Source organism: Streptopelia decaocto (genome assembly GCF_964273445.1).
Source record: "Streptopelia decaocto genome assembly, chromosome: 24".
Taxonomy (NCBI): Eukaryota; Metazoa; Chordata; class Aves; order Columbiformes; family Columbidae; genus Streptopelia; species Streptopelia decaocto.
The window spans coordinates 2,574,278-2,594,429 of NC_138679.1; the positions used below are offsets into that span (position 1 = coordinate 2,574,278).

General features: G+C 57.5%; 2 protein-coding genes across 2 annotated transcripts; both read left to right on the forward strand.

Moving 5' to 3' along the window:
- Positions 1-2,360: 2,360 nt before the first annotated feature.
- On the forward strand, positions 2,361-10,881 carry EEF2 (eukaryotic translation elongation factor 2). Its single transcript, XM_082071750.1, has 15 exons — positions 2,361-2,509; positions 3,314-3,528; positions 4,209-4,390; positions 4,477-4,688; positions 5,369-5,547; positions 5,930-6,035; positions 6,336-6,449; positions 6,600-6,738; positions 7,432-7,627; positions 7,822-8,080; positions 8,386-8,493; positions 8,599-8,952; positions 9,535-9,717; positions 9,806-9,938; positions 10,265-10,881. Exons 1-15 carry the CDS (start codon positions 2,507-2,509, stop codon positions 10,456-10,458), a joined length of 2,577 nt encoding a protein of 858 aa, XP_081927876.1. The 5' UTR covers positions 2,361-2,506; the 3' UTR covers positions 10,459-10,881.
- A 138-nt stretch (positions 10,882-11,019) lies between these two features.
- On the forward strand, positions 11,020-16,720 carry DAPK3 (death associated protein kinase 3). Its single transcript, XM_082072152.1, has 9 exons — positions 11,020-11,081; positions 11,775-11,918; positions 13,483-13,843; positions 14,051-14,180; positions 14,350-14,398; positions 14,564-14,590; positions 14,691-14,843; positions 15,366-15,411; positions 15,564-16,720. The coding sequence occupies exons 2-9, from the start codon at positions 11,857-11,859 to the stop codon at positions 16,104-16,106; spliced, it is 1,371 nt and encodes a 456-aa protein (XP_081928278.1). The 5' UTR covers positions 11,020-11,081; positions 11,775-11,856; the 3' UTR covers positions 16,107-16,720.
- The last annotated feature ends 3,432 nt before the right edge of the window (positions 16,721-20,152 follow it).

A 20,152-nucleotide genomic window follows, 5' to 3' on the forward strand; every position in this document is an offset into this window, starting at 1 on the left:
CCCCGCGGGACGCGGCCTCTCTGCGCACGCGCGGCCGCCCCGCCCCGCCCCGCCCGGCACCGCCTTCCCGGGTGTCTTAAAGGGACAGTGCCCCGCCAACCGGGGGACATGGCGGTGGCCGCAGGGCTGGAGGCGACCCCCGCGGCAAGCGAGAGGTGGCGAGCGAGCGGGCAGGTGGAAGCGCGGCCCCTCGGGGTGATGTGTGGCGCCCTCCAAAATGGCGGCAGGTGGATACCACAGGCCGCACTGTGCCTGGGCCAGGACTGGCGGCTCCGCTGCCTTCATTTCACTGCGAGAGGCTTTTGAAGAGCGGGTGGCTGTTGTGTGCTTTCTGGAGAGAAAACACTCTGGGAAGAACCCCCCAAAACCAGCTTTTGGATCTGTGTCTTCGTCAGGGAAACCCAAAGGACACCAGCCTAACCATCCTGCTCACCCTGTGGCAGCCTCCTCTCAAACCTGAGCTTGCGAATCTCGGATTTTCCTGCTGGATCTCGAACCTTGGAGCTGCCAGACCCTCTGACATCCTCTGCTCATCCCTGCACGTCAGCTCCAGGGACCGTGACAACCTCCGGCCCCTCCGACGGGCTCCCCGCCATGGCACACAACCCCAACCTGCTCCATGGCGTCCCCTGCACAGGTCAGCGATTGTGCCCCCAGTGGGCGCTTGGGGAGGAGATGTTCTCTCCAATTATTAAAACACCTTTTATGTGGGGAGAAATTATTTCTCCTAAGCCTGACACTGTTTCCCCAGGGTCTAGTTGCTCAGTCTCTAAGAGTGACGTCCCCTCCAGCTCCAGGCTGAGTTACCAGCTGGTAACCCCAGTAGTTGGGGTGAAACGCTGCACTAGGAGAGGTTTTCCGGCACTTTCCCCTCCTTTTCATCAACCCCACAAGCGAATTAACCAAAAAGACAATTAGCCTGTTTTCTAGGCAAGCCAATATGTTAATCAGGCTCCCCAGTGTTCCCTTCCAGTCTGGCAAAAGCCATATCGGTGCTAAAAATTCAAGTGATTGCTATGGAAACCCCAGCAGCTGATAACTCATCCTGTCACGCTGGGAGCGCGGGGGCCAGATCCATCCCGGGTGTAGCTGCACCGCTGTCCTGCCAGTCCCTGCCTGTGGCCAGTGCAGGGGACAGACGGGCTGGGGATGTGTTGGGAATTTGGCAGCAGCCATGGCTACATGGAGAAGTGACATGGGGACAGAGCACCTTGGATTTGTGTGAGTTTTCTTCACTGCAGCTCAGGGCGATGGAGCCTCCCATGGTGCTGGAAAGAAGGAAAAAGCAACAAAACATTTATGTTGCAGGGATGGAGTTACATTCCTCATGCCTGGAGTCCCTCGCCTGTGCATGTAACCTCCCTTTAACGTGTTTCTAACTCAGGGAATGTTATTTACCACGTAGAGCTTCACAGCTCACTAGGACAAACCAAAGGGAGTTTGGCTCTTGGTTCCTGTGCTGGCTTGGCAGGAATCCCCCAAAATGGGGTGTGGGGCCTTCCCTGGCGCTGCACCGTCATTCCGCACCCATCAGCTGGGCTTTCTTGCACTCTGTTCCGCCTGAGCACAAGGAATCACACAGCTGCCCAAGGAGGAGCAGGGCTGCTGGTGTCCCCAAAGGGACCTCGGTGGTCCCCGGGGTCCCAGCCAGAGCCCCTCAGCCCTGGGTACAACCCCGGTGCTGCAACCCGAGGCTGCGGGGTGAGGCCCCGTTCCCCGGTGATGAGGCGCCTCGGTGCGCCGGCTCGGTGGCTGCAGGACAGCCCCGGGGGTCCGGCCGGGTGCGGGTCCCCGCGGTTCCCGGTGCTCCTGGGTCGGCCCCGTTGCAGGGGGTGCTGCTCCTCCCCGCCCGCAGGGGGCGCTGCAGCGCCGGCGCCCTGTCTTACGGCCGGGCCGGCTGGCGCATGCGCACCTCGAGGACCCTGCGGGGCCGAGGCGGGCGGAGGGCTCCGGGCCACGGCAGCGACCGGCCTTGGCGGGGCGGAGAGCAGCAGGGCGGGCAGAGCCCAACGGTGGTCGGTGTTGGTACCGGGGTCTGCTCTACCGGCCTCTTCCTTGCCCGTCGATCACCGCCCGCAGCGGCCGTACCGACTCCGGTCCCCCGGGTCGGTTCCCACCCGAGTTACCAGCAGAGGACGGGGAGGACTTTGCCCCTGCTGCGGCCCGGGCGGAGTCACGGCAGCGCGGGGCGGGAGCTGCAGGTCGCAGCCCCCCCGTAGGCCCCGGTGCAGCCCCGGTGAGCGGCCACGTGGTCTCGCCCCGGCGGAACAGTCCTCCCAACCATAGAGCCTGCCGGCCGCTGCAGGCCAGAGAGGCGCGGCCGCGCATGCGCTCTGAGCGCAGGGTGCGCATGTTCCGCCCCCCGGCCGGCGCGGTCGTATAAGAAGGGGGCGGTTGACGTCAGCGTTCTCTTCCGCCCGCTCTGCGCTCGCCAGCGAGACAGGGCTGTTGCCGCCGCCATTGCTGTCACCCCCCCGCCCCGGAGAATCCACCGCCATCCGCCACCATGGTGAGCCCCCGCGTCCTGCCGCCGCCGTGACGGGCTGAGCAGGCACCGCGCTCGCTGCGACGCGGAGGATGGCCGCCCCGGGACGGCTCGCAGGCCTGTGGCGGAGCCAGCGGCCTGTGGTGCCGGGCTGGGCCGCTGCTGAGGGGAGAGGGGTGGGGCTGGCGAGCGTGCCGGGGGGGAGGGGACTGTCCCCGGGGAGAATCGGGGCCCTCACCCGGCGGGTGGGGTTCGGCGGCCTTGGGGGGCTGTGTCAGCCCTCGTAGGGCCCTCCCGGTGCTGCCGCGGCCGTGCCGCTGGGCCCGGTGGTGCTGCGGCTGCTCTGTGGGGAGGGAGAGCAGTGGCGGCCGCGGTGATGTGGCACCGGGCGGTGTTGACACCGCAGACGGGCCTCTGCGGTGGCCGGCGGCTGCCTTATGTAACGCTGCGGCCCGGGCGGGGACAGTGCTCCCGGAACACCGGGCTGTCACCTGCCCGCTGCGGAGCAGCAACCAGATGGGGTTTGGTTTTCGTGGGGGTTTGCCTCAAGGAGCCGCTGGCGTTGCTGCAGTTCCTAGGACACGGGGGCAGAGCAGGAGCGCGCTGCTTGTGCCGCAGGCCCAGGCCCCTCTGCTTGTCAGCTGGTGTCTGCAATGCCCTTGCTCTTCTCCCTGTGGAGTGTCTTGTTAAACATATGCTGCCCAGACAGAATTGGTGTTGGTGTGACCATGGCATGTTTTTGTGGTGTTGGTTTGGTCTCTTAGAACTGCCACAAGCTGTTTCTATATACCTTATGTTTTCTTCCTCCTCCCGCTTCTCTTCTTCAAGGTGAACTTCACAGTAGACCAGATACGGGCCATCATGGATAAAAAGGCCAACATCAGAAACATGTCTGTGATTGCCCATGTTGATCACGGCAAATCAACCTTGACTGATTCTCTGGTATGCAAAGCTGGTATCATTGCCTCTGCCCGTGCGGGGGAGACCCGTTTCACCGACACAAGGAAGGATGAGCAGGAACGGTGCATCACCATCAAATCAACGTGAGTTCCTTTCCATCAGGCACCTTGGTGCTCCCACTGCGTGGTCTTAGCTTTGGGGGGGCTTTGAGTCCTTCACTGTTTTGATCATGAGATGGAACAAGATGACGTCAGGTGTTCTCTGGTCTAGTCCAGAAGTTCATCTCTTGCTCGTGAGGATTGCTTAGATGAAAGAGCAAGTATTGGCTTGTGAATCGTAGAGTGCAACCTTGGTGGCCACTGGGAGACAGATGTGAGGTGGGAGCTTCAGCTTCCCGCATTAGCACTGGGGCTATTGGATGTGGCTGATGCCGGCTGGATGCAGCGCAGAGACTGTCTTGTCATTTGTGTCTTGGCATTTGTGTCACCATGGGTGGTTTGAGGACCCCGGGGACATAAAAAGGGATCAAAAAGGAGGATGGGCTTGGTAGAATAAGCATAAATCCTTGACTGAAAGAAATTGAATCCTCTTTGGGTGCTTTAAGTGACATGGAGTCTGGAGAGGTTATGATTTCAGAAAAGTGTAGGAAGGGCAGATTTTAGCTTGTGCTCCTGGTTATCTCTCACACTGGCCTCCCAGGAATGCGCTTCAGGAAATCCTCAAGCCCAGGTGCAGCTGTATGTGCAGGATAAAAAGCTGTTTCTAAGTATTGGAGAGAGGTAAACTCTAGATGTTAATTTAAATGGTTTTTCTTTTATTTCAGGGCTATTTCTCTATTTTATGAACTCTCCGAAAACGATTTGGCCTTCATCAAGCAGAGCAAGGATGGTTCGGGTTTCTTGATCAACCTGATTGACTCTCCTGGGCACGTGGACTTCTCTTCAGAGGTCACTGCTGCCCTTCGTGTCACTGACGGTGCCCTGGTTGTTGTGGACTGTGTCTCTGGTAAGGTTTTCTGCAGCTCTATGAAGCTGGAGCATTTGTTGGGTGAGTTTGAAGACGAGGATAACTAATTCCCCTGTGTTTGTCAGGCGTGTGTGTGCAGACAGAGACCGTGCTGCGTCAGGCCATTGCTGAGAGGATCAAGCCTGTCCTGATGATGAACAAGATGGACCGAGCGCTGCTAGAGCTGCAGCTGGATCCAGAAGAGCTGTACCAGACCTTCCAGCGCATTGTGGAAAACGTCAACGTCATTATCTCCACGTATGGAGAAGGAGAAAGTGGCCCCATGGGAAATATCATGGTAAGTGGAAGGCAGGGAATGCCAGGTTAAAAATAATTTGCTCTAGTGAGTGGGAGCAGTTGTGACTCCTCACTGTTTCTTCCCTGTCTCAAATGGAGAAGTGAGAGCAGAATAATGCTGGCAACCATACTGCCCAGGCATGTGCTGCTTTGAAGCTCTCGCTGGCTTTACTTCCATGTCTTTTGTTAGTAAAAGGCAAATTAAGCAAATAAAGACTACAAATACAATAAATTACTTTCTTTTTTTACAAAGACTGCCCTTGTTTTATCAACACTTTGTTGCTTGTGTCACATCTGTGATACTGGGTGATGCAAGATCCCAGTCTACACAGTATCGTTCCCTGCTTGCTGCAGGTCTTTGTGTATTGCTGATCCTTCTTGTAAAGGACAAGAATCTTACAGCACACACATTTTTGTAGCTGCTGAGCTGTCTGAATACGTAATTGGTCAAATTGATGAAAAATGGATGTAGTTCTGTTGTACAAAGCTGGGTGGGTGTGTGGCCAGGCTGTCCCCAGACCTCAGAGATGGCTGCTGTCGCAGAACTGTTCGGAGATCCTATAGTTCTGAAGCTTCCTCTTCAAACTCTTTGTACTTAGGTGTTTTTTGGGACCAAGTAGGCTGATTCTGTAATGCTCTGTGGCTGCTCCTCTGTAACCTGACTGTCCCATTCCCTTTCAGATTGATCCAGTGCTCGGTACCGTCGGCTTCGGTTCTGGCCTGCACGGCTGGGCTTTCACTCTGAAACAGTTTGCTGAAATGTACGTTGCAAAGTTTGCTGCCAAGGGTGATTCCCAGATGAATCCATCTGAACGTGCCAAGAAAGTAGAAGACATGATGAAGAAGCTGTGGGGAGACAGGTGAGGAATTGAGGCCACTGATTTTAATTCCAGATTGGTTCTGGCTGCAGCTGATGCTGTGGAAGATGGGTAAAGAGGGAGGATGTGGTTGTGCCTGTTGACAGCTCTGTCTCTGTGACCTTGTGCATATGCCGGCAAAAGAGCTGTTTCCCATGAAATCTTTACAGAAGGAAACATGAAGATAAATGGGGAGGGGATGGTGAGCTGGTAAACATGAGTTAAGTGTATTTTGGTGAGCTCTGAAAGCCTGGGCGTGGTGGGGGAAACTAGGCAGATGGATCTTATGCAGCACATTTTTCCTCTGACCTGAACAAGCAGAACAAGCCACAGGTCCATAGCTGAACTGAGCACTGATACTTGTCTGACTTGATTCTTTTTCCAGATATTTTGATCCTGCTACTGGCAAGTTCAGCAAGTCTGCTACCAGCCCTGATGGAAAGAAACTGCCCAGGACCTTCTGCCAGCTTATCCTTGACCCCATCTTCAAGGTGAGGTCCTCAGCATTCAGCACATGCTTGTGCCGTACGCTCTCTGCTTCAGTTACAGTGTGTGATGATGGAAAATTTCTTCACTTTGACCTGACTTGTCTGATTGAAGAAATTTTAAATATCTGACACATCTCATTACTCTATGTGGGCAAGGAAGTTGGTGCAGGCAAATCTGTGTCTGAGCCTCCAAAAGGCTTCAGCTGGGTGATGAGCAAGAACAGAGATTCTCTTTAGAGATGTTTGTGCTGCTGCTTCAGACCGTGTCACTGGCAACATTCAAAACTGCTGCTGTTGTTCCAGGTTTTCGATGCAATCATGCACTTCAAGAAAGAGGAGGCGGCTAAACTGATTGAAAAACTGGACATCAAGCTTGACAGTGAAGATAAGGACAAGGAGGGCAAACCCCTTCTGAAGGTGAGATTGGGCTGAATTGTCTGTGGGGAGGAGATGAGTAGTTGTGCTGCTCTGACTGTGTAAATTTACTACTAGGCAGCTACAAGCCCTGCTTGGGTGCTGAGCAGGTTGTGAGCAGTCTGCCCGGGTCTCACTCTGCTCTCTGCTCAGGCCGTGATGAGGCGGTGGCTGCCTGCCGGAGATGCGCTGCTGCAGATGATCACCATTCACCTGCCTTCTCCCGTCACAGCCCAGAAGTACCGCTGCGAGCTGCTCTACGAGGGACCCCCTGATGATGAGGCTGCTATAGGTACGAGGAGTCGCTGCTTTGCTGCCCTGCATCTCTTCACATAAGTGCTTGAAAATGCCTATAGCCGTCTTGTTCTCCCCATAGACAGCGTGGTAGCTACTGTAATTCATAGAATCATAGAATAGTTTGGATTGGAAGGGACCATCCTGGCTCCCCCAGTTCACCCCATGCCATTAGCAGGGACATCTTCACCAGCTCAGGTTGCTCAGAGCCCCGTCCAGCCTGGCCTGGGATGTCTCCAGGGATGGTTCATCCACCACCTCTCTGGCCAACCTGGGCCAGGCTCTCACCACCCTCAGGGACAACAATTCCTTCCTTGTGTCCAGCCTGAATCCCCCTCCTTTAGTTTAAAACCATCACCCCTTGTCCTGTTGCAACAGGCCCTGCTCAAAATTCTGTCCCCATCTTTTCTTATCAGCCCCTTTTAAGTACTGAAAGGCCACCATAAGGTCTCCCCAGAGCCTCAAGAGGTCTTGAGTCTGTAGCTTTTCTTGTATGGTTGGAAGAAGCTGTATAGCTCACAGCTTTACTTTGGAGGAATGAGCTGCTCAGTCACTAGAGAGCAGCCAGGGTATGTGCCAGAGGTCAACAGGCTGGGACAACACCAGGTACAGGTTTCATGTTTAGGGGTGGGTGAGGGACAGGGCACCATGTGTGAGAATGACACTGAACTAAGCTGATCTCTCCCCCCAGGTATTAAGAACTGTGACCCCAAAGGTCCTCTGATGATGTACATCTCTAAAATGGTGCCAACTTCCGACAAGGGACGTTTCTATGCTTTTGGACGTGTCTTCTCTGGTCTCGTCTCAACTGGCTTGAAAGTCAGAATCATGGGACCAAACTACACACCTGGCAAGAAGGAGGATCTGTACCTGAAGCCAATTCAAAGGTCAGTTCTGTCTGGGATGTGCTGTGTGGTTCAGATTTGTGGTTCTGGTGCCATCTTGGGTCTCTTCTCATCTCTGAGGCCAATCAAGATGCTTGGCTGTTGATTTCAAGCCTGCTGCTGCAGCTCCAGGTTACTGCTTGGTGGGTGGGACCTCCTCTTTCAGACTTAATTAAAATAACTTTCTCTTTTGCCAGGACCATTCTCATGATGGGCCGCTACGTTGAACCCATTGAGGACGTGCCTTGTGGAAACATTGTTGGTCTGGTTGGTGTCGACCAGTTCCTTGTGAAGACTGGAACCATCACCACCTTTGAGCACGCTCACAACATGAGGGTCATGAAGTTCAGCGTCAGCCCCGTTGTGCGTGTGGCTGTGGAAGCCAAGAACCCGGCTGACCTGCCCAAACTGGTGGAGGGACTGAAACGTCTGGCCAAGTCTGACCCTATGGTGCAGGTGAGTGTCCAAAAACGTTCAGGGAACAGGAGAAATCTTGGTCCTGCTGGCACAGGAGCCTTCTGCCTTTAATTGTGGTGGTGCTAGCAGAAAAGTGTTGAGTGTTGGTCCCAGCCCTACCGGAGTGGGAGGGAATATGGTGTTTTACCTTGGCCTTGGTGCCAGGTCATCCCCAGATCAGTGGAAGGAGCATCTGCAGTAGCTTTAGGAGTCAAAGACAAAAATTGGAAACAGTGTTTTATGTGTGAGAGCTTGTGTTGCATTGCAGTCAAAAGCCTCACCTGCTGTATCAATGGTCTTCTCAGTGCATAATTGAGGAGTCTGGGGAGCACATCATCGCCGGGGCAGGGGAACTGCACCTGGAGATCTGCCTGAAGGATCTGGAAGAGGACCACGCCTGCATTCCCATCAAGGTAGAGGAGCTGCAGTGGTGGAGCTGTTGGTGAGCTCTGGGTGGGTGTCTGAGCTGCCGTTTGGTTGGTGGCTTCACTGCTCTTCTCTGCTCCTTGTCACTGCAGAAATCAGATCCTGTTGTGTCCTACCGTGAGACAGTCAGCGAGGAATCCAACGTGATGTGCCTTTCCAAGTCCCCCAACAAACACAACAGGCTGTACATGAAGGCCCGGCCCTTCCCGGATGGCTTGGCCGAGGACATCGACAAGGGCGAGGTCACTGCTCGTCAGGAGCTGAAGCAGCGAGCTCGTTACCTGGCCGAGAAGTACGAGTGGGATGTCACTGAAGCCAGGAAAATCTGGTGCTTTGGTCCCGACGGCACTGGCCCCAACATCCTGACCGACATCACCAAGGGGGTGCAGTACCTGAATGAGATCAAGGACAGCGTGGTGGCTGGCTTCCAGTGGGCGACAAAGGAGGTAGGGACAGCGCCTGGGCCGGGTGCCATGAACACCTACTGCACATCTATCTCTACAAAGAAATTCCAGAAAAACTGTCACAGTGCAATGTATTTCATAATTCAGAAGTGTATTGTAGGCTAAATGAAACTCAGTGGCAGCTGGAGTGAAGATGTCATGAGTTTAAACACATACACAACCTCAAGACGAAAAGGTTCTCCTTTTTGATGACCTTCCCAGCTCCCCCAGTGCCACCCCTGCCATGAGCAGGGACATCTTCACCAGCTCAGGTTGCTCGGAGCCCCGTCCCTGGAGACAGAGCTGTTGCATGAAGATACTGGTGTAAATGGTTTCAGTGCTTGAAGCTTCCTCCAAGGAGCTCTGGTAGTGACTTGGGGATAGAGTAGCTGGTTTTTAGGTCCTGGGCAAGGATGAGGACTTTGCCAAGTGGCTCCTTGCTATGCCAAGCAGGATCTGGTGCTTCCTGCTCTAGAACCTGCTTCCAAGGGATGTCTGTGAGCTGAGGGACCAGAGCCTCCTGGTAGGGAACACCAGTTGTCCCCCGGTGCTGTGTTGGTTGACCTCTGTTGTGTGCTTTCCCAGGGGGTCCTGTGCGAGGAGAACATGCGTGGCGTGCGTTTTGACGTGCACGATGTCACCCTGCACGCCGACGCCATCCACCGCGGAGGCGGGCAGATCATTCCCACTGCCAGGAGATGCCTCTACGCCTGCGTGCTCACCGCTCAGCCCAGGCTCATGGAGCCCATCTACCTTGTGGAGATCCAGGTGAGGAACCTCTGCTTGGCCCTGAGGATCCCATGTGAAGAAAACGAGTAGGTACTTTGTGGTCTTGACACCTTCCTCTCTCTTGCAGTGCCCAGAGCAGGTGGTGGGCGGCATCTATGGTGTCCTGAACAGGAAGCGTGGCCACGTGTTTGAGGAGACCCAGGTGGCCGGTACCCCCATGTTTGTGGTCAAGGCCTACCTGCCTGTCAACGAGTCCTTTGGTAAGTGCTGGTCCTGGGAAGGAAGGAGGGAGATCCTTTGTTTTACAGCAATGATTATAGAATCATTTAGGTTGGAAAAGACCTTGAAGATCAAGCCCAGCCATTAACCCAACACTACCCCATATCCCTGAGAACCTCATCTCTGTCTGTTCAGCCCTCCAGGGATGGTGACTTCACCACTGCCCTGGGTAGCCTGTTCCAATGCCCTTTGGGGACGTTGTTCCCAAGATCCAGCACTGGTGACCCAGAGCGTGGGTTCTGCTGGAGGTGACACTGACCTACACCCCTTTTTCTTCAACCTCACCCTCCTCTGTTCTTCCTCACAGGTTTCACAGCGGATTTGAGGTCCAACACGGGGGGTCAGGCCTTCCCCCAGTGTGTCTTTGACCACTGGCAGATCCTGCCCGGGGATCCCTTTGATGCCGCCAGCCGTCCCTCCCAGGTGGTGGCTGAGACCCGCAAACGCAAAGGCCTGAAGGAAGGAATCCCCGCCCTCGACAACTTCCTCGACAAACTCTAATTAAACTCGTTGGGACTCTGGGGTTGGGAAGAAATAAAAGAAATTAATTAAGTAGCGTTAATGCCCGTGTGAAGGGGTAGACGCCTGTGACCACCATCTCTTTGCATTGTTAATTAATCAGTTTCATAGCGATTTGAGACTTTACATGAGGAGAAACAAATGAAAAAAAAAAGCCTTATAGGTTTCTGTGTTGCACATGACTCATCTTTGCCATTGTAACTAAAACATTTCCACTAGATTTGCCCAAATCTGTATTTATTTGACTCAAAGCAAGGTTGGGGGGGAGATGTCCTCCTTCATTTCTCCCCAGAAAAAATGGGTTAAATCCATGCAAAATGAGGATCGATGCAGTGTGACTGTCCGTCGTTGACCATCGCCGCCTGTATTAGTGCCACTGGAATTAATAAAATTGGATAATGGTGATTAATGCGTTTTCCTGTGGGGCGCCGCCTTGCGGATGGGAGGACCGGGTGGGCGGGGTAGCAACAGCGCTCCCACCCTTGGCTCCGCCCACCCCTTTGGCTCCGCCCACAGGGCGGAGCCAAAAAGGGGTGGGCGGAGCCAAGGGTAGGCGGGACCGGTAGCAGTGCTGGAATGCGGCGACGCGGGCGGCGGCGGCTCAGGTGGGGCCGGGGGGATGAGGCGGGGGGGTGAGGGGGCTGTGGGGCAGGGAACGGGCTGTGGGACTCGGGGGGGCGGTTTGGGGGGCTGTGGAGCGACAGATTGAATTTGGGGAGGGTGTGAGGGCTGGGTGGGGCTGTGAGGGATGGGAGTTTGCGGCCTGTGAGGGTTGTGAGGGAGCGGGATGGGCGTGTGGGGGTGGGGGGTGTGCGGCTGTGAGGGATGAGGGTTTGCGGCCTGTGAGGGTTGTGAGGGAGCGGGATGGGGGTGTGGGGGGTGTGGGGCAGAAAGGGCCTGTGGGGGATCTGGGTGGGCAACTCTGGGTCTGGGGGCAATAGAGCAGGAAGGGGCTGTGGGTGTGGGGCCGATGGGACAGGGGGAGCTGTGGGTTTGGGGCCTGGGGGGCAGTGGGGGATTGGGATGGGGGGATGTGGGGCAGGAAGGGGCTGTGGGAATCTGGGGGGCAACTCTGGGTCTGGGGGCAATAGGGCAGGAAGGAGCTGTGGGTGTGGGGCCTGTGGGGCAGGGGGAGCTGTGGGGGATCAGGCTGGGGGGGCCGTGCTGCTTTGGGGCTCCCTGGCTCCTGTCTATTGTCCTCCCAAGGGGACAGGGTCCCTGGCCCCGAGCAGGGACTGTCTGTTGCTGGTGTCAACGTGTGGCTCCTGGGGCACAAACCCCCTTTTCTGGTGCTGCAGGTGCTGATCCCCGGCTACTCCCCGGCGTCCTCCTCCGCTCGCAGGCTCGGGGTGGCTTCGGCCCTGCCAGGGCCCCGCAGCCATGTCCACCTTCCGGCAGGAGAGCGTGGAGGACTTCTACGAGATGGGGGAAGAGCTGGGCAGGTGAGTGACATCCCGCTGTGCTCTTGGGGGGGCTTCTGTGGCAGCTCCCCCTGCCCAAACACCAGGACAGCAGCTTCGCCTGGCTGCTGCAGCCCTTGTGGTGTCCCTGCACTGGTGGCATCCCCTTTGTCACCTCAATGGGACTCGGGGCTGTGCTGAGACCGAGGCACCTCTAGCAATTAGGCATTAATTAACATTAAACTCACTCCTATATGTGGGCAGGCCTAGCAGCTCCCTGCAGAGCTCCCATCCTGTCTGGGTTTGGCTAGGGCCGCCGGGTCGGTGCTGGCAGCTTCCAGCACTTCTGGGTCGCTGCCGCCCGGCTCTGTGCCGGTGGGATGGATCTGGGGTGAATCATCGCATGCAAATGGGATTTAATCATCCGGGATGCAAAGCGGCGCAGTGGGGGGGTGTGGGCTGGGTTTGGATCCTCGGGCGCTGCCTCGGCCACGCCAGCCCCGGTGCCGGCACCGCGGGGGCTCGGGTTCTGCTGCCTGGGCACGGGGCTCCTTGGGGCGCTGCTTCTGGGACACTGGGAAATAATTGTGTGGTGGAAACATTTTAGGTGGCTTCAGCGTTTTTTTAAGAGCGGGGAAGCTCCCAGGGACGTACTGCAGGTCTTTGCGGGGCTGTGCTGTGGCTGCGGTGTGAGCTGTGGGGATGGGAGAGGTGTCTGGGGGCTGGATCCCACCTGGGCAAAGCTGGTCCTTTCCCGGGCGGGCTGCGGGTGGCCCTGGCCATGATGCGGGGGTGTATAAAGGCGTGTTGGGTCTGGGCGCGCACGGAAGCCGGTGACGGAGGCCGGTGACGGGGACCAGACGTCACCACGTGCCGGCGGGGTGACCAATGGCCAGGGCAGCGGGGAGGGGACGGAGCAGCCTGGGGATGCAGGACGGATCCCGCCCGCGGGGAAAGGTGCTGAGGGGCCATGGGGGGCTTGGCCAGGGCAGGAGGGACCAGAGCTGGGATCCTGCCATAGCAGTGATGCCGGTGACAGCAGGACCTGGCTCCTTGAAGCACTTGTTGATGCCCAGAGCCCCACAGCCCCCCACCACAGCGCACTTTGAACTGTCATCTGCGGTTACTCAGGCATTTCCTCCCCCACCACCTTCCCCATCAGAGCTGTATGGTCCCCAAGGACCACCGGGCTCCGGGATTTGCTCCTGAGAACAGCCTGGGGGCTCCTGGCTGGAAATGGGGACCAAGGAACATCTCCCAGCCCTGGGTGGTCACAGCAGCACCTGAACAGCCTGGGGAGGGTCAGCAGCTGCTGTGTCCCTGGGAGGAATTTCCTTCCTCCATTCCTGCGAGCAATTCCCTTCCTACGTCCTGCTCGGGGTTTACACTCCTGCTCCAGCCGTGCCAGGGTGTGTGAGCCCTGGGGGTGTGCTGGGAGCACGGGGGTGTCATCGGCTGCATGTGGCAGCACCCCAGTTCCCAACAGCCCCCCGGGGAAGCTGTGCAGTGTCCCTTGTCCTCATACCGGTGCTGGCCCCGCTGCCAAGCAACGCTGGCACATACGATGCGGGAGATCCTCTCCTCATCTCCTCCCCGCATCCCGCAGCGGCCAGTTTGCCATTGTACGAAAATGCCGGGAGAGGAAAACGGGTCTGGAATACGCGGCCAAATTTATCAAGAAGCGCCGGCTGTCGTCCAGCCGCCGGGGCGTGAGCCGGGAGGAGATCGAGAGGGAGGTGGACATCCTGCGGGAGATCCAGCACCCCAACATCATCACGCTGCACGACATCTTCGAAAACAAGACGGACGTGGTGCTGATCCTGGAGCTGGTCTCGGGCGGTGAGCTCTTTGATTTTCTGGCTGAGAAGGAGTCGCTGACAGAGGAGGAGGCCACCCAGTTCCTCAAGCAGATCCTGGATGGGGTGCACTACCTGCACTCCAAGCGCATCGCCCACTTTGACCTGAAGGTGAGGTCTGGGGGGTGCGAACACCCTGTGCTCGGCAGCTGGGGAGTGGGATGAGCATCCAGGCTCCTGCAGAGCAGTGGGGCTGGCTCTGGGGTCTCTCCCTACATAAGGGATGTGTCCTTTGGTCCGGGGAGAGGAGCCCAGGGCGGTACGAGGCTTCCACGGGTGAGCAATTGGGGGTAAATGCCGGCTCCTCTCCCCCTGCAGCCCGAGAACATCATGCTGCTGGACAAGAACGTGCCAAACCCTCGCATCAAACTCATCGACTTTGGGATCGCCCACAAGATTGAAGCTGGGAATGAATTCAAGAATATATTTGGGACCCCAGAGTTTGTAGGTGAGACTCGGTGGGCGATGGGCCTGTGGGGCTCCTTTGGGCTCTGGAAGCTTTGGCTCCGTTGTGGAGAGGTGCCCAGAGTCCCGGTGCAGCCGCCAGGCTGTGCTTGTGACGACAGGCTTCTTTTCCTCAGAATAATCCTGTTTTGTCCCCTCTTTCCTTCTAAAAGCCCCAGAAATTGTCAACTATGAACCCCTGGGGCTGGAGGCTGACATGTGGTGAGTGTCACCCCCAGAACACCTTCCAGCACTGGCACCAGTGGCACCAGTGGCTGGTCCCTGGGACTGGGGTTGTACCAGTGCATCTCCCCTTGTGCTTGAAGCGCAGGGAGAGGGGCCCAACAGCTCTGTGGGTCTTCAGCCTCCTCTTCCTCTCTCTTCCAGGAGCATCGGGGTCATCACATACATTCTGTGAGTATGGGGGGTGTCGGGGGTAGACGGGTGCTGCAGGGCGAGTCCCCCTCCTTGGGCTGTTGCCTTTTTGGTGTGTCACACCCTGTTCTCGCTGCAGGCTGAGCGGAGCGTCCCCTTTCCTGGGTGAAACGAAGCAGGAGACCCTGACCAACATATCGGCCGTCAACTATGACTTTGACGAGGAGTATTTCAGCAACACCAGCGAGCTGGCCAAGGACTTCATCCGCCGCCTGCTCGTCAAGGACCCCAAGTGAGAGACGGGGAGCAGAGCTGGGGTTGCGCTGGGTGAGGGGACGGTCCCTCCTGCCTGATCCCTCACGAACGGGCAGCTCCTGCCTCTGCTGGGGCTTCACTCTGACCTGCTTGCTGCGCACCCAGAGGCCTTTACCTGTCCCTGTTGTGCTGCTTGTTTATAAACCCCATTTATCCCCGTTTCCCCTCTGCTGCTGTAGGATTTGGTGCTGTGCAAAACCTTGAAAACAAGGTCTCTCCCTGGCATCAGGCATGGGGTGAATTCTGGGCTCACCCTGAGGATGCAGCAGCTCAGCTGAACAGGAGGGATCTGGGAAGGATCGAGGGCTGAGCTGAGCACCCAGGAGGCGGCTGAGGGTGCAGGAGCTGGATGTGGCCCCTCTCTGGGGTGGCCTCTGGGTTTGTCTGGGCTCATCTGCATCCCAGAGGTGATGGGGTCTGAGCTGCTCTTCCAGGAGTTTAAATGGGACAGAGGCAGCAAAGCCTCTGCCCCTGGGTCGCAGCCTTGCTATCGTTGCAGGAAGCGGATGACCATCGCGCAAAGCCTGGAACACCCGTGGATTAAGGTGAGAAGTTGAAGAATTGTCGCCTTTTGGGTGTCAAACATCCAGGAGCTGGGAGGCGCGTGCCGATGCACCGGCAGCTCTCCGCTGCTCTTCCAGCCCGCAGCTGGGGCTGCTTTGGTGCCCGTGGTGACCACGGCCGTCCCTCTCCACAGGTGATCAAGAGAAGGAACGTCCGCAATGAAGACAACTGCAAGAAGCCCGAGCGCCGCCGGCTGAAGACCACGCGCCTGAAGGAGTACACCATCAAATCCCACTCCAGCATGCCGCCCAACAACACGTACATCAACTTCGAGCGCTTCTCCAAGGTCATGGAGGAGGTAGCTGCAGCTGAGGAGAGCCTTCGAGAGCTGGAGAGGAACAAGAAGTCCTTCCAGGAGGACATCGAGGCCCTGCTGTCCATCTACGAGGAGAAGGAGTCGTGGTACAAAGAGGAGAATGAGAGCATCAGCCAGGACCTTCGCCAGATCCGGCAGGAGCTGCAGAAGACGGAGGCCCTGAAGAAGCAAGCGCAGGAGGAGACCAAGAGCGTGGTGCAGGTGGCCAACGGCCTCAAGAGGCGTTACCGAAAGCTGGAGAACCGCTACGAGGCTTTGGCCAAGCAGGTGGCTTCGGAGATGAAGTTTGTCCAGGAGCTGGTGTGGTCCATTGAGCGGGAGAAGCTGCAGAGTGGAGAGGGGGATGGCAGCATCCGCTAGCGGGGGCGGTGCTGACATCGGCCGCTTTGGAGCCGAGCTTGGCTCGTCCTTCGCGGATCCCGAGTGCCGAAGGAACCTCAGTGGCTCAGCCCCTCGCTCACCAGGGGAGCTGCTCCACTGACAGCCTTCGGTCACTGTCCCCAGGCTCTGCTGGGCTCGCGGTGGCGTGTCGGGGGGGTGAGCCTCCCTGGAGACCCCACTCGGGGGGGCTGGCGTAGCGCTCGCCTGGGTTTTGGCTTCCTGCGTGCGGCTCTTGCTTGGCTTGTCGTTCGCGTGCACCCCCCAGCTGCTCCTCCCCTGCTCCACCTGGTCCTTGGGGACCAGTCACCCCCTCCCTGTCCCACCCAATGCTTGGAGCTGCCGCAGCCCCTGTCTGGGGGGGTCCTGGTGGGGAGACCCCTCCTCAAAACCCTGGCAGCAGCTCAGCCTCTGCCACGCGTGAGCCGTGACCGAGGACCAATTCCTGTGTGGCCCAAGGTGCCGCAGCCCCATGGGTGACCCCGGTTGTCCCCTGCTCCCCCCGGGGCATCGCACCCCCCTCTCCTCCCACCCCAGCCCTCGGTCCCACCGGGCGCTCCCCCCTTTTAACAAAATAAAGGTTTCCGTGCAGCGGGGCGGCCGCTGTGGCTCCTCCATGGGAAGGCGGGTGGTGGGAAGGGGGCCAGGACACGTCGAGGGGTGACAGCTCGTCTGCTGTGCCCACAAGGGCTGTTTGTACTCCCAGCCCAAAGGGATTTCTTTAATTTGGGAGGGGAAAGGCTGTTTTTTTCACTTTATCAGCCCCAGTGCTGGCGGGTGAGCTCCCTGCAGGCTGTGGGGATGGGCTGCAGGATGTTCCCAGGATGGGGGAGCCCCCAGCCCCTCTTGCCTCTGACTACAGCAGATTTGGGGGACTCAGGGACAGTTGGGGGCTGTTCCTGGGATTTGGAGAAGGTCCTTGGGCTTTGGGGAGCTCCCTGGGGCTCGGGGAAGGCCCTTGGGTGCAGAGAGCTCTGTGGGCTCCCTCCCTTGTCCCCAGGGATCCCCCTTTTGCAGGGGACTGGCCAGATCCCATTTTGCACAGAGCAGCAGAGGAATTGTCCCCGTGGGTGGCAGCGGTGGGACAGCCCCGTGCGGTGGCTGCTGACGTCCCGCGGGGTTCAGGTTTCAGCCCAACCCGCGGGAAATGCCGGCCTGGGGATAATTTTAGTCCGTCCCGTTTTCCAGGCCGAGGCACTTGGCATCAGGGGGTGACGGTGTGACCGGCTGTTGGCTCCTTCCCGCGGCACAGGGTGGACGCTGGAGGGGGCTCTGGCCACAGCGGGGACACCAGGGCCTGGCTGGGGGGCTGGGGGCCGTCGTCTTCCCCCCAGGGGCTTCATCCTTAGGGTTTTGTGGGAGGTGTTGGGGTGCGGATTCAGCTGCAGTCACGGGCATTTGATCCGCTCTGGCAGAGCTGATGCGTCACCGGAGCCAGCACGTGGAAGGATGTATGGAAACCCTATAGCAGCAGTTGTTCCCTCGCTGGGCAAAGTTCACATAGTGCTAAGGCTTCCTAGGTGCTCCTTGTGCTGCCCCGTTTCTGTTTCTCGGCTCTTGGAAGCGGCGCTTCCCCCGGGTGGAGCGGCCGCCGCGGCCCCAGCAACGCTCCGGAGGGGACCTGACAGGTCTGGTCCCGAGGGATGCTCAGGGTAACGCTGAAATGGTGTTTAAAAAGCAGATTTTGGGGTGGTTTTGGTTGCTGCTGCTCTCGGGGTGAGCTGCTTCCAAGGGCTTTAAGTTGCAGAGTTCAGGAGGCTGCACGATGGCTGCAAAGAGGGGGGAGAACACCCACCGCTCCCCAGGGATTTACCAGGGAGAATGTCCAGGAGGTAAATCCTGGAGGGGCTCAGCTGATACTGAACGCGTTGGGAACTGGGGTGTGCTCAGAAATGGGGTGTGCGGCTCCCTGGGAGATTTCGGTGATGTGACATCCTGGTTCTGCCTCGGTTTCCATCTTTGCGACCAGAGCTAACGCCGCCCTGAGGCATTTTATATTCTCTGCGGCCAGATAATATCCAAGTGCCTTTTTTAGGCTTCGAGTTTTTGCTTCCTAGAGGCCGGCCTGAGCCCAGCGCTGCAGCTTTTCCCTTATATGTCTTCAGAAGAGCAAAATGGTCTTACACGACTTATCAGGGGGGAGGTTTGAACCTCTCGGTTAACAGGCAAACCCTGATGGAAATTCTCCTGTGCCAGATCCCGCCGGGGAGCTGAAGCTGCTTCTTATTCCTGCCAGTGAGCGGAGCTGCAGCTGATCTGGAAATGCTCCGCGTAACCATGTCAAATGGACTTACAAGGTATCGGTGACAAGTCGCAGGACGCTGTCCCGGCCCGGGCATTCCTCAGCTTTGCCATTGACGAGCGCTTGGCTGTGTAACGGTGTAATTATAGTTTTGTGGGTCTCTCCAGGCACGCACGGGCTCGCACACAAGGAGAAATGCCTTTTTATAGCTGGTGGAAGTGTGGGTGATGCCATCGGCATCCGTGTCTCGTCTCTGGCTGCGACATCCCCGTTCCGGCCGGACAATCCAAAAATCTCAATGAGGTGGCAGCTCTGACTTGTCACCCGCGTCTTTAAAACACCCCTTGGAACAGGCTCGGTGGTTTTTCTGGGGGTGACTTCTTGCTAATGTGTGGCAGCCGCTTTTCTGGAGCGATATTTCTAATTAAGGCCTGCCCCCAAACCTTCTGAAACGCGCGGTGCTGGCACCGCAGCCGGGTTATTTTAGTGCCGGGACACTCACCGGGCTGGTCCCACGTGAGGGGTTTTGTACTTCACCGTGGTGAACCCTCTGCGCGTGGCGAGCCGCACGTGCTCGCGGACATGAGTTGAATGGCACTGCCTATCTTTAGCCGCTATATTTCGATAGCAGGTTGACAGGTCTCGCCTGGCTCAGCACGGGGTTTAGGCTCAGCTGGGCCAGGGCACAGGGGGGGGTTATTCTTGGATCCTTTGGAGAAGAGGCCGAGGGGCGACTCCACTGCTCTCGGCAGCTTCTGGAGGAGGGGACATGGGGGTGCTGAGCTCTTGTGGGGATCCAGGGATGGGACAGAATCCCAGAATGGGCTGGGTTGGAAAAGACCTCAGAGATCATCCAGTCCAAGCCTTGGTCCAACTCCAGTCCATTGACTAGATCATGGCACTAAGTGCCATGGCCAATCTCAGTTTCAAAACCTCCAGGGCCGGTGAGTCCAGCACCTCCCTGGGCAGCCATTCCAATCCTGACCACTCTCTCTGCACAGAATTGCTTTCTAATCTCCAGCCTCAATTTCCCCTGGCAGAGTTGAAGCCCATGGCCCCTTGTCCTGTTGCTGATGCCTGGGAGAAGAGCCCAATCCCCACCTGGCTAGAACTGCCCTTCAGGTAGTTCTAGAGAGTGCTGAGCTCAGCTCTAAGCCTCCTCTTCTCCAGACTAAACAAGCCCAGCTCCCTCAGCCTCTCCCCATAGGGCTTGTGCTCAAGTCCCTTCCCCAGTCTTGTTGCTCTTCTCTGGACCCGCTCCAGCACTTCAATCTCTTTCCTGAGCTGAGGGGCCCAGAACTGACCACAATACTCCAGGTGTGGCCTCCCCAATGCAGAGCACAGGGGAAGGATCACTGCCCTTGTCCTGCTGACCACGCTCTCTTGGATACAGGACAGGACACCATTGGCCTTCTTGGCCACCTGGGCACACTGGTGGCTCATGTTGAGCTTCCTGTCCATTAGTCCCCCCAGGTCCCTTTCTGTCTGACAACGGCCCAAAGCTGCATCAGGGAAGGTTTAACGTGGGCGCTGGGAAGTGCCTTTATCAAGAAGGTGGTCAAACGCTGGGATGGGCTTCCCAGCAAGGTGGGTGATGCCCCAAGGCTGCCCGTGTTGGTGAGACACCCCTAATCCCAATTTTGGTTGGAAAAGCCCCTCAAGCTGGAGTCCAACCGTTCCCCCAGCCCCAGCACAACCCACTTCCACAGCGACTTAACAACAAACTATTAGTAAATAGACCGCACGTGTACTCAAAGAACATGTTTAAATGTATTAAAACAGGACC